Below are 13,706 nucleotides of genomic sequence, written 5' to 3'. Positions count from 1 at the left end.
TGTTTTTAAAACTCTGTAGGTGATTGTGTGCAGCCGGTATAAAAATACTGGGTCAGACTCAGGGAAGGAGTTTCTTTGTTTTGAGTGGGTTAGTATGAGTGTAAGAAGTGGAGTTTTGGGTGACAAGGTGGGGTCAGGTGTGCAGGGAAGGATACTGCCTCAACTGCCAGGAAACATGGGCAGAGCTGCCCCCTCGTGGACATCAGAGGCTGCAAGCAAGGCCCGGCTTCAGTGAGCCTGAAGCTGAGACTGGAAGGGGTGTGCTGAAATATGGTGTCAGAAATGCTGAGTAGGTGTGGAGCGTGAAGTCATTAAATCACACCAGCAACGCGCCCAACTTAATCAGCTTCCAGCTAGAGGAGAGGAAAGAAGCCGGCTGAGTGTGATGGAAACTGCCACGTGGCCGACAAGCCTGCTGGTATGGGGCAAGAATGGAGGACAAGGTCTAGGTTAGCCAAGTGACCGGAATGTACAAAGACCATCCTATTATGCAAGCTATCTCCCTAAGAGGGGTAATCCTGGAAGGACCAAAGAGGTTTTCCTGGGACATCTTTGAGGAGAGGAGCCTTGAGCATGTTGTCCTATGGGGAAACAGGGACGGGAGCTTTGCCAGACAAGAGCTGTGTGATGACACCAGAAGCCATGGGCACAGCCACAGCTGCTCACACGGGTTCCGCGCCTATGAAAGTAAGAGTCGATATAGTTGCCTGGCCTGCTTTACATGTGCCCTTGTAGCAAAAGAGCACCCATTTGGAAAGAAGCCCTTTTCCAGGTCCATTCCATCTTTGGAGGCACAAGCTGTTAGGACCCTCTCTGCCATTTGTGGAGGCACCTGCCACACCAGATGTCAACAGCCAGAGGCATCCTAGCTGGGCTTCCTCAGAGCTGCTAGGGCATCACCTTCGAGGGGAAATGCACTAGGAAACCCAGGCTCTTTCCAGAGCTGAAAGATCTCAATTCTCCTTTGCCTGGGGCTCTAACCCTGGCGACTCTTGGTGTCACTTTTGGGTCCTTTCTCAGGAGCTTAGAGCCCTGAAGTGTAAGGCAGGGCTCTGGTCCTTGCTGAGGCCTTGACGCAGGTTTTCTTGAAGAGTTCCGGACCCAACTCCCATGTGAGAGGAGCAGTCTCTTCTAGAAAATGGGCAGTCAGGTAAGTGAGTGAGAGAGGGATTGATTGAATATTTGGGGCCTGCCAAAACCAAGAGACCAAGTAGGAAAAAGGGCCCAAATGCTGAGAAGGAATCTCAAGGGCGAGAGATGGAAGCAACTGGCTTTACATGAAAAGTGTCACTGAGCATTTGCCGGACGGCAAAGCCTCATCTCATTGCACATTTACCCACAGAATTCACCCAGCATCAGGCTAATGTTTTTTAGTTCTTACTATGTGCCGGGTATTTCCCATGCACTATTTTGTTTAATTTTTCTAAGAACCCTGCAAGAAAGCGATATCACAGGGCAGATGAGGGACTGGAAGCTCAGAAAGATTAAGAAATACAACAAGGTCACAAAGGCAGCTGGAGGCAGAGCAGGGATCCCCAGCCTTGGTCTTTTAGCCCCTGATCACAATGTGTGGTGTTGGGCAATGTGTGGTGCTCTCCTGTATTCGTGCCTCAAGGGCCTGCCGTACACTAGAAATGTGGGGAGAGTTGCAGGGGCATCTATTTAGCTCTCCCAATGCCTAGAGGGGAAACTAGAGGCTATTAAAATCTCACAGCCTGTAGGTTAGTTCTGTCCCCACCCCCACCATCAGTTGTTCTTGTCATTTGTCAGTCCTGCCTTGCTAACGGGCCATGTGGAAGAGCCCAGAGGGGCAGGTAATACCGATTAACCTGCCCCTTGAGCGCACTCCCACTGATTTTTATGTGCCTCCACGGAAATAAGTAGCATTTCTTGAGCACCTTCTGTGTGACAAGCACTGCTTTTAGGTACTTTCATTTATTTCATCACTCTTCAAAACAACCCTGAAAAGTAATAGTCTTATTTTATGACTGAGAGAAGGCAAGTAACTTGCCCAAGATCATACAGCAATTTTTGTTAGAGCTGAGAATTCCAGTTCAGGACTGGCTGACTTCGATGCTTCTTGTAAACTTTTAAGTTCTGTGAACACATGCTGGTTGCTTCCAGGAAGAAGAGCAGGGCAAATATGAAGAGTGGTTAGGGTTAATTCTAATCCCTTGTCCACTTCCCTCCAAGGCACCATTACTGCAGCTTCCCTGCCAACTGTCTTAAAAAGAAATTGTTTTGGCTGTCCAGGTTTCTTCCATAAACTGGAGCAGCATCTGGTCTTCTCAGAGAGCCAGGCATTCCAGGAGCCCATAACCAAGGGTCCGGATGACTCCTGGTTTGAGTGACCAGCTGGCACCAACTCCCCTGGGAGTGTCTGTGGGTAAAATCTGATCTGCAGACCAGTTATTCACATGCCCAAATTAGGAGACCCAGGAAAATGGTTCTGTTGACAGGCCCCAAATATGACCTGAATCCCAAGTCTGCACCCTCTTCTTTAGTGTCCCAGTAATAATGCTGTTTCCATTAGAGAGCCCCGCCCCCATCTCAAGCACCAATGCTCATGGAATCCTGGAGAAGCCAGGTCCATGTGCCTTCCCAGGCAGCCACTCTGGGAGCAGGGGATGGAATCTGTGCCTTCCTATACTCCACAGTCCCTTCTCCAGAATCCCTAAATCCAAACCATGCTGGAAATGGACAGTTCTGTCTTAAGTTTGCCATCAGAACTCATTAGTGACATAAACCAGACTGGACCTTATGCTCTTTATTCATCCCTCTTAGTGTGAATTGTATAGGTTTTGCTGCAGAAATCCAAACAGATGGGTTTGATTACGGTGCGCTGCTGCTGCTGCTGCAGGGTGTTATGTAACATGTGGCATATGCATCACCTCTTCTTTCTAAAATCTAAAACATTCTGGAGTCTGGGCCCACATGCTTCAGTTAAGGGGCTGTGACCTTGTTGTTTTATAATGTACTGTGTTCAAGCAGGAAAGTCATCTCCTGACCAGAAAGCAGATGGCTTACTTAGATTCATAAAGAGAACCTTCCCATCCCTCTGTGGTCTGACTCACAGTCTAGAATTCCATCACCAAGGGGTTCATTCTTTGCTGTCTTCTCTGAGAGATGGATGAAACCAGAAGTCGCTTACACTTGTATGTGGATTAATCTTTTTAGATTTTTCCTCTGTGGGAAGAAAGTGGCTTGGGACAAGTGGGTACTTGGAGAGGGCGCTCAAATGCTATTGGGAGGGAAGATGGGACAGGACAGAGGTCTCAGACAAACTGCAGGCCCTATGTAGGACAGGTAGTCAGACAGAAAGCCTACAGGACCGGCAGGCGGCCCGGGAGAGAGATCTAAACACAGCGTAGAACGAGGCCACGACCATGGCTGAGTTGGCCCGGGGCTCACATTGCTCACCGCTCTCCCTCCTTAGAGCATGGAGCGCAGCCATCTAGTGCATTCAAAATTACAGAAACCCTTTGCTTGGCCGTGGTCACTAGGGACAGTCTGGGTCTGGACCAGGGGGAGGCTTCACAGCTCCCCCAGGAGGGCCTGATTAGGAATGGCAGGTGCCAAACCCGGTGGTAGCATAGGCATTTCCCACCCAGAGTGTGACCAGCGATCGTTTTCTAATGACCCTGGCCAATGTCGAGGTGGAGAGACCCGGCCTCTGAGGCCGCGTTTCTCTCATTTTTAGAGGTTCTGGTTATTTACAAATGAAGAAATTCCAAAACAAGGTTGCACACATTTTGGGTTAACTTAAAGTTGTGCGCAGATGGCGCAGTCTTTCCGCAGTCCTGCAGAGCTTGTCTGTGACCGCCGGGTTCTTTGGGGACGGTGGGGGTGAGGCGGGGCGTTTGGGGCGCCCCCTGCCGAATGCAGCTGGCCGCGCTCAGCCGCAGACTCGGAGCTGCCGCGGGCCGCCGGGGCGCTCACTCCGCCACCTAGCGGCGGCGGTGGGAACCACGGGGGCGCTCCGACTCCGAGCCCCTCCGGCCCCAGCCCTGGCCTCCCTGCGGCCGAGCAGCAAAGGGTTAAGCTGTCAGCGGCGCGATGTTAAACAGGTGTCAAAGGCGCCTCATATATCTGCAGATTGAAATCAAATTCTTTGCCGTATAAAAAGATAAATTACCCAGGCGCTGCCGCGCGTCCCACTCATCACGCCAGCGCCAGACGGCAAGCAATTTTTTTTTTTAATGTGCTAACGACCTAATCAAGCAATCAAGTCGGAGAAGATTGCAGAGTGACCGGGGCAGCCATCTGCCGGCGAGTCCCGCATTCATTTCCTGCGCCCCCACACGGGGCGGGGGCTGGGAAGGGAGCTGGCGGCGGGGTTGGGGAGGGGGGAGAAGAAGGGAAAAAATCCTAAACAAATTAACACCCAATTTTCCCCGTCTAATTAGTTAAATGAGAAGTGTTTGGGGTCCCCCGGGGAGGGGGAGCGGCTCTCGGCGCGGCTCGCGCTGCCTCCCCAGCATTAATTAGTGCGGGTCAATGCCACGACTCCCGGGAGAGCAGCCGCTTTAATTTCCCGTGATATTTCAGTGCCTGAGGCCCATCGATTCAAACTGAAATTAACTTATTTTTCAATCAGCCCAGGGCTGCCCCTGGGGGTGACTCTTCTTTTGCCGCCTCTTGAATAGAGCTGGAGCAATTTTTCATCAAAAGCTGAAACCTCCGCTGCCTAGGGCGGGGGGAGGGGGCCCGGAGGGAAGGGCGGGGGACCCAGCCGAGGAGAGGGAATGGAAATCGCAGAGGAAACTAATAGATTTTCTGGAACCCGCCTCTGCCTTCCCCTTCTTCCCCCCACTTCCTGGGTTGCCTTGGGCATCTCCCCGCCCTGGGGGTCAGGGCTCTGAGGGGCTATGAGGGGACATGAGGGGGCCAGCAGGGCCTGAGGTCCTTACAGAGCCCACCAGTTTCTCGCCGGCCTCACCTGCTTGAGAGGTAGTGCAGCTGTCCCTGGTTCTGGCTCTGTCTCTGGCTCCTGTCAGCTGCTGGAAGTCTCAGAAAGCTGCTTTGGGAGACCAAGAAATGGCCCCTTCTTCAAGCATGGCAGGGACCCTGGGAGCTCCTCCACGCAGCACTGGAGTGCTCCAGACATCCCGAAGGCACCCCAGCTCAGACCCTGCACCAGTCAATTTGGGGGCCAGAGAAACATTCCCTAGAGTGTCACTACCACACTCTCCTGGGTCCCCATTTCATTTGCTCCTCATGCCACTGATAATTTTGTCTTCCTTCCCTGACTGAGAGATGGCTGCCCAACTCCCCAAAATATCATTCAAAGTTAGGTCCAAAACTGTGGAGAGCCGGTGAGTGGCAGGCACTGTGGCATGGGAGGGCTGAGCCAGGACAGGGCAGAAACAAGAGCTGACTCAGGCTTCCTGGGAGCATCCCCAACTCCATTTTGGGGCGGGGCAGTTGTCATGCCTCAGAATACCTGGATGAAATGTCCTTTGCTCGCTTGGAAGGCTTCCTGGGACTGGCCGCTCTGGCCTCTGGAGTTCTGGTGGAGAGGGAACCCTGAACACATTAGTCCTGTCCTTGAAAGGAATTTGTCCCTCTGCAAGTCAGAAAAGACGTTCTGTTTATCCGCTGGAAGTGTCCACACTCTCAAGAAAGCTACCAGGGTCCGGCTTCTCAGGTACAAACTGAGGACCACACTGGGAACTGCCCACCTGCAAGATCCTGTCCCAGAGGCATCCCTATCCCATTGCCCTGGAACTGTTGATTTTAAAAAAGAAATTTAAAAGAAGGACCCATTTCATCCACTGTATTCTCATGGGACTCGGGTCTTCGTTCTGGATAACCCTGAGCCTGGGGGAACCCCCCAGGGTACTGTGGGGTCGTCGAGGGCACCTGGCTAGAGAAATCAGCAGTCACAAGTTGATGGGGCCACTAGGCATAGAAGGGGTGGGGACCTAAACAGATAGTCGTGGGGGTAAGGGCCGGGCCCCATTGCCTCTCAGAGCCCACCCCTGACCTGTTCGTCTACACTTGCAGGTCTGGTTCCAGAATCGCAGAGCCAAGTGGAGAAAGCGAGAGAAGTGCTGGGGCCGGAGCAGCGTCATGGCGGAGTACGGGCTGTATGGGGCCATGGTGCGGCACTCCATCCCCCTGCCCGAGTCCATCCTCAAGTCCGCCAAGGATGGCATCATGGACTCCTGTGCCCCATGGCTGCTGGGTAAGAGCGCGCACCCTCGTCGTGGCCCTGCCCTTGCGTCAAGGAGAGTGGGCTCCTCGGAGGAGGAGACAGAGCCCTGGAGCAAAGGGACCTGGCCACAGCAGCCCATCTGGATGGAGGCCCTCCAAGCCCTCCAGTCTCCCCTGGTGGGCTCTGAGGGCAGGCTGGGCGTGGGACTTGGCATCTATCCCTTGCATCCACCTATGGGTGCCTAGGACTTTCATCCTGGGCAGGCCCCTGACAGGGGCTTCTTTTCTTCTATGAAGAGGGTGTGACTATTGCTCCAGGATCTGTACCCTGCTCTTCCCTGTAGGAGGTGGGCTTGTGATGAGACTGCCCCTCTTGGGGGTTGAGGGGACTCCCTGGGTACCTTTGGCCACCATCTGGCTTTGCCCAAAGGACTTCTTCCCTCTAAATCTCTCCACCTGCCATCTTCCCCCGCCTGCCATCCGGGCCTATGTCTGATAGCAGTACCAGTTTGTCTTGGGGTTCTAAGATCTGGGCTCCCAGGAGGGAGGGATGGGGAGCAAACGCTATGCTCGGGAAGGGACAGAACAGGCTGTCTGGGGGCAAGGTGCTTAGGGGCTTGGCTTGGGGAAGCCCTCTGCAGGCCTGGTGCCCAGTTGCTCGGCTGCAGCCCCCCAGCCACCTCCTGCTGCCCTGGCCCCAGCCCCGGGACTCGCGTGACTGCGGTGTGTGAAGTAAGGCTTTCTGCTTGTCCTTAATTCTGGCCTCTCTCTATCTTTGCCGTTTTCAGTTCAAGATGGCTTTCCCAGGCGCTTTTCTAAACCCGAATACCAACAATTCTTTTTAGGGATGCACAAAAAATCGCTGGAGGCAGCAGCTGAGTCGGGGAGGAAGCCCGAGGTGGAGCGCCAGGCCCTGCCCAAGCTGGACAAGACGGAGCAGGAGGAGCGGGGCCCCGACCCCCCAGCGGCCATGTCCCAGGAGGAACTGAGGGAGAACAGCATTGCGGCGCTCCGAGCCAGAGCTCAGGAGCACAGCACCAAAGTGCTAGGGACTGTGTCTGGGCCCAACAGCCTGGCCCGGAATGCCCACGAGCCGGAGGAGGAGGAGGCCATGGATGAAGACAGGCCAGCGGAGAAGCTGAGTCCGCCACAGCTTGAGGACGTGGCTTAGATCAAGGGTGCACTGCCACTGGAGCGTCAGGACTCTGCTCTTCTCGGGGCCTGTGATGCTGGGAGGTGTCCTCTGAGGCACAGCCCAGCCTGGTCTTTGCCACCCTCCCCCAGCCCCACAGGCTCTCCATGACCTCCAGGTGACTTCAGGCACAACTCAGTTCTGGCCAAGGCTTTGGGCCGTGCTGAGACATCCTCTACATAGTCTCGACCTCTTCGGCATCCTCCTCATCCCAACGGCCCTGCCTCAGAAACCTTCTTGCTGCCCCAAACCACCCCCTCAAGCTGCTTTCACTCAATCCCTTGGCAACGCTCACTGTCTGAATCTGCCCTTAAGCCAATCTCTAGCTCTAAGAGCCCTTCTTCCCAGCGCTGACCCCCGGTGGATTCTGCTTCCCGCACGCCCAAAGCCCATGCTGCAAACACCCTGTCAGGGATTGAGGACCCACGCTCCAGGGCCAATGTCCTGAGCGCCCCAGGCCTCGCCAAACTCTGCTCCCCTCATCCTGTTCCACCGTGTGAATGTACCGCCCTGCAGGCCCAAGCACAACCTCTGCTCTACCCCATCAGTGGGGCCCAGAGTCCAGATTAAACTTGAGAAGTCTCAGCCTGGGCCTCTCGGCCATCCTTCATCTCATGCCCTCAAGTCACCCTCAGGAACCCGCCCTTTCCACACCCCAAGCTGCCCCATGATTCCCTCCAGCACAGGTGCCAGCCCTGCATGTGACAATGTACAATACCTGTAGCGACGCCAGGACCTGTGCCCTGCAGCCAGAGGGCGCCTCTCACAAATGCTATGGCTCTCTGCACTGTTGGGGAGGCCAAACCCTCTACCCCAGCCCCTTGGGGCTGTATTCTGAAGCATCCTGACACCCCTGATATGCTGCCTGTGACCCTGATTTGTTGTGCAAATCCCCCTTCACCTAGAGCTTCTCGCAAATTACTGGTTCACATGTGCCCTGCCTTGGTGCAACCCAATCCAGGTGTTAAAAAAACATCTAGGAAGCCCCAGACCTTGACTCAACTTCATCCAAGCTATCCTTGGGAAGCCAAGCTGAGAATGGGCCTGGGGCTATATCAGGGGTTGGTCACAGAAGGATATGAGAAATGGCTACAATGAGAGTAGCCATAAAAAGGCAGGAGCCAGTTTTAGACCCAAACTAAGCAACAGGCACACACACCTTCACGCCAGGTGTATGTCATGGTGCATGTCCACTACAGTGAGTCGGAGACAGTGACCATGTTGGCATAGGGAGCTGGGGGCTTCTTCCTGTCTGCCGATAAGAGGACCTGTCCGTACTGATGGCCTCTCTGGAACTGCCCCTCCACCCCCAGGCCATGAACATGTCCTCCTCATCCTCATGACATTTCTTTACCATCCTACCTTTGCAAGGAATACTTCGAGAGAGGAAGGCCTGAGACAGTGAGTTGAGATTTTAATTCCTCATCAGAAGTTGATTTCTTCTTCATTCCATTCATGGAACTTCCTCTCAGTTCTTCTTGTCTTTGTCCCCTGTTGGTTTGAAGTGTTAGGCTGTAGCCCCTTGTGTGTAAATACTGTACATAGAGTGAGAAGAAAGAATCTTGATATCGAGGTGTTTGAAATATGGAACTGTAATAACTTCTAGGTATTCTAAACCTGTGATTTCTGTGCCATTTTCTGTAAAGATACAAGTAAGAATAAAATTGATGTAAAAACAGCAGGGGAGGGATCCAGGAATCCTCCATGGGTGAGGAGGGTGTGTACATGTGTGTTTCCGTAGCATCGAAAGCAAATCCATGAAGTCATTTTTAGCTCAAAATTACTAGATTCCTCTTTTAAAATTACTCCAACTATAGAAACATTGTGGCAGGGCTTTCTCCACTGAGCTGACATCTGTCACTTTTCAATGATATTTATCACTGTGATACAAGACCCTCCTCTGTCGCAAGCACAACTAAAATATCTCAGCCATCGAGCCCCTAAGTTATTACCTATGACTCCCAACTGCTCCCCACACAATAGATTGCACTGACTTTTCCCTCTGGTGCTCCTTACAAACACCTCTATTTCCTTCACACCTCAGGTGATGCCCACAGCCCAACTCGACTCCCAAGAGTAGTGATTCTCTTTTGTGTACACACGTGCACTTGAATACCTTACAACACATTACATGACACAACAAATGGAAAAGGGAATGGTATCTGGAACTGAAAGTCAGACAAACCTCTGCCAAATCCCTGTCAAAGAGAAGGGAGTTAACAGGAGAAACAGCAGAGAGAGACTGCATGACATTTTCTGCAGACAGCTGGGGCCCACCGGCTTGATGATGTGTTGGATGGAATTATAGATGAGAGAGCGCAGGGAGCAGAATAGAGAGGTTATATATAAGCTGTTGGCTCAAGAAATCTCATAAGATGGTTTCAGATTGGCTCAGAACTCCCTCACAGAAAAGGTTTTTCTGGCAGCCTGTCATTGAAGGAGAATGACAGGTGGTTGACAGTCTTTGGACCCTGGACTGGGCCCGTGTATAATCCACCCAGACCCAGAGCCTGGGGGGGCACAGGTGGGAAATCTCTGACTTCCATGTGGTGAAGGGAAAGATCCAGGAGCCTGGCTTCAAGTCCCACCTGCACCGGGTTACTCCAAGCCTTCCCAGAGCATATCAGGTCCCTGCAGGACTCACTGTCGCCCCCTGGGGTAGGAATGCCCTTCCCTCACTGAGCCCACCTCCAACACTGCCGGAAACATACTGCCACTCATCCTTCAAGGCACCCCCTCCAGAAAAAGCTTAGTACCTGTTTTCTCATAGCACGTGGGACATTTCCATTATGGCATTTTATGCATTATGTTGTAATTTTTTATTTACAAGTCTATCTTCCCCACAAGACTGTTTTCTTCGAAGGTGGGGATTATATCTTATTCATCTTTTTATCCCCACGACCCATCAAATGGTCTGACACTCAATCTATTGTTGAATGAACGAATAAATGAATCTTCTTCCTCTAACTCATTCATTCATTTAATAATTTAAGAACATTTATGGAGCATCTGTGTACCAGCTAGTGGGCGAGGCACTGGCGACAGAGTGGTGGGCAAAGCTGTCCTATTTGGAGGGAAAGACAGAATTCGAGTAATCACATAAGTAAAATACAAAATTGCAAATGTTCAAAGTCATTGAGGTGTGAGATAAGGGACCATGAAAGTATAACCATGAGAACTGGGGCAAGGTGTTTAACTTCTGAGCCTCTCCTGTGTTCTAAATCGGAATGATAACATCTGCTCAACTGGTCTCACAGTGTTGCAAGATACTACATGAACACAAGGGAAGGGTGGCCACACCAAGGCAGTTGCCTTAAGCCGGGGGGGAGGGCGGTGCTTGGCAGCTGCTCCACCCTCAGATCTGGGAGACAACTGGGACACTCAGAGGCTTGGGGGCTGCCAGAAATCCTCCTGGACACTCACCCTAGGGGATTAACCCCGGGAAGAGGAACACAGCTCTCCGCAGAGGGACATGTAAATAGGCCTACAGATAATCACGGAGGGAATAGACCGGGACACCGCAAAGGGAAGAAGCTGGACAGGAAAGGAAGGAAGGGCAGCAGTACCTGATGAGGCAGAACAAAGAAATCTTGTTAGGTGCTGACAACATCCCGCTGGGGGCTTCTCCCTGAGACCCCAGCCCTGGAAGGGAGATTTTATTCGAGGCTCCACAGGCCCAACAGGCTACCGATAGATGGCTGTGTGTACCAAGAGCATATAAAAGGGCAAGAGGGACTGATTTATGAGGCTGCTTAAAGCTGCTGAGCAGGCCTGGCAGGGATAGATGAGAAGGAGTCTGGCAAGTGGAGGCAGGGATGAGGGTGGGGGAGCCCTTGAGGCCCAGCCCTGAAGCCTGCAAGAAAAGTGGGGCCATGATCTAGTGCAGCAGTCCCCAACATTTTTGGCACTGGGAACCAGTGCTCCTATGAGAATTTAATGCCTGCTGATCTGAGGTGGAGCTGAAGCGGTGATGCTAGTGCTGGGGAGTGGCTGCAAATACAGATGAAGAAGCTTTGCTCACTCGCCTGCCACTCACCTCCTGCTGTGCGGCCTGGTTCCCAACAGGCCGTGTGGTCTAGTACCAGTCCGCAGCCAGAGCGGGTGGGGTGAGGACCTTGATCTAGAACTCTGAAACCTGGTCCATCCAGCCTCCTGTCTTCTGCACCCCCAGCTCACTGGGGCCTCGGAGTCTTCTTCCTGCTCCTACCAGAGCTGCAGTGCCCTCTCTCCTCAAGGTGTGGAGGTGTGGCACCCCACGCCGTTCATCAATTGTGGCAAAGGTACCATACTAATGTAAAAAGTTACTCATAGGAGAAACTGGCAGAAGGGTTCATCAGAACTCTCTGTACTATCTTCGCCATTGTTTTGTAAATCTGAAATTGTTGTAAAAATAAAGTTTATTTAAAAAAGTAAACTCATTTGTTTTCTAGAGGGAAAACAACAGATAACTTCTTTGGGTTAAAACTTTTGGTTGCTCCTTTCTGTCTCTTACCCCAGGGCTCTGCTTACTGAGTGTCCCAGTTCAAGACTCCACAAGATCACCCAGCACCCAAGACCCACCTCTGGGGAGCTGAGACTTGGGTCAAGCTCTACTGGCCTCAACTGGCTCTGTCTTCTGGTGTTTTCTGAGTGGGTCCAGCAATGATCTGCTCCATTAATTTCTCACTCAGATCAACCCCTCCCAGTCCTAACTCTTCTCAGTGACTTCTGGCTTCCTCCTCTCCCTGACGCCTCACCTCTTAGCCAAGGACTCTCTCTGATTTATCTCTGTCACTCAGCTCCCAGTATGGACTTCAGGGAGCCTGTCACAGGAAGGGGTTAGGAAGTGATGAGGTGGCCTTCTGATTGTGGATCTGCCAATATCTCCTTGTAATTCTACCTTGTTTGTTGCATTTGTTGACTCATGGTACATTGTCTGCTTCTGTGTTTTGTAAGTTATTGTGACAGCTTTTCTCTTTTTTTTCCTGTGAGAATACTTGCACTACTTAAACGTTCCTTCCAGTCCTCGCCTTGGGCCTGGTCTTCCATCCCTGCGTGGGCATTTAAAATGAAAGCTCCTAGTCTGCAGTCATCTGCTGACCTCGCACCCGCATTGATGTTCTGGCTCTGGAATTTTTCTTCTGGCTTCCTAGTTCAGTCATGCATGAAACTTGTTTTTTACTGTATTTTATTAACATCTAGGTGATCTTTGTGTATTTCCAATAAATCTTTTTTTTTAATTTTTCAATTACAGTCGACATATATTAGTTTCAGATGTACAACACAGTGATTAGACATTTATATACCTTACAAAGTGATTACCTGGATAGGTCTAGTACCCATCTGACACCAAAAATAGTTATTGTAATATTATTGACTATATTCCCTATGATGTACTTTATATCCCCATGACTAATTTTATAACTGGCGATTTATACTTCTTAATCTCTTCAACATTTTCATTTATCTCCCAATCCACCTCCCATAACCACCAGTTTGTTCTCTGTATTTGTTTGTTTCTATTTTGTTTATTCATTCATTTTTTAGATTCCACATATAAGTGAAATTACGTGGTACTTGTCTTTCCTATTTCACTTAGCATAATATCCTCTAGGTCCATCCATGTTGTTGCAAATAGGAAGATTTTATTCTTTTTTATGGAAGAGTAATATTCCATTGTATATATGTACCACCTTTTCTTTCAACTGATAGATACTTAGTTTGCTTTTATATCTTGGCTATTGTAATAATGCTGCAAAAAACATAGGGATGCATATGTCTTTTCAAATTAGTATTTGGGGTTTCTTTGGATAAATACCCAGGAGTAGAATTTCTGGGTCCTTCTTTGTTTCTTGTTATAAAGTGCATTTTGTCTTATGTAAGTATTGCTACCCCAGATTTTTTTTTCATTTCTATTTGTATGAAATATCTTTTTCTTTCCCTTTACTTTGTCTCTGTATCTCTTTTGATTTGAAGTGGGTCTCCTGTAGGCAGCATATATATGGGTCTTGTTTTCTTATCCACTCAGCCACCCTATATCTTTTGATTGGAGCACTTAATCCATTTACATTTAAAGTAATTTTTGATATGTATGTAGTTATTGGCATTTTATTATTCATATTGTTTATCTCTTACTCCCCCCCCGACCCCCCGCTTCTTATTCTTAAAGAAGTGCCTTTAACATTTCTTGTAATACTGGTTTGGTGGTGACGAATTCCTTTAGCTTTTTCTTGTCTGGGAAGTTCTTTATATGTCCTTCAATTCTACATGATAGCCTTGCTGACTAGAGTAATCTTGGTTGTAGGCCTTGTTTTTCACCACTGTGAATATTTTGTGCCAATCTTTTCTGGCCTGCAAAGTTTCTGTTGAGAAATCAGTC

At 50.5% G+C, this 13,706-nt stretch overlaps 1 protein-coding gene across 1 annotated transcript in view; it reads left to right on the top strand.

The window, feature by feature from the left end:
- VSX2 (visual system homeobox 2) overlaps window positions 1-7,327 on the top strand; it is a 22,530-nt gene extending 15,203 nt beyond the window's left edge. The window contains exons 4-5 of the mRNA XM_011370927.1: window positions 6,007-6,187; window positions 6,945-7,327. Of these exons, the coding sequence (XP_011369229.1) occupies window positions 6,007-6,187; window positions 6,945-7,327 (564 nt within the window). The remainder of the gene's footprint in view (window positions 1-6,006; window positions 6,188-6,944) is intronic.
- Window positions 7,328-13,706: the final 6,379 nt, after the last annotated feature.

This window comes from Pteropus vampyrus, unplaced genomic scaffold (genome assembly GCF_000151845.1).
Source record: "Pteropus vampyrus isolate Shadow unplaced genomic scaffold, Pvam_2.0 Scaffold177, whole genome shotgun sequence".
NCBI classification, from domain to species: Eukaryota; Metazoa; Chordata; class Mammalia; order Chiroptera; family Pteropodidae; genus Pteropus; species Pteropus vampyrus.
This window is presented reverse-complemented; position numbering and strand designations above follow the sequence as displayed.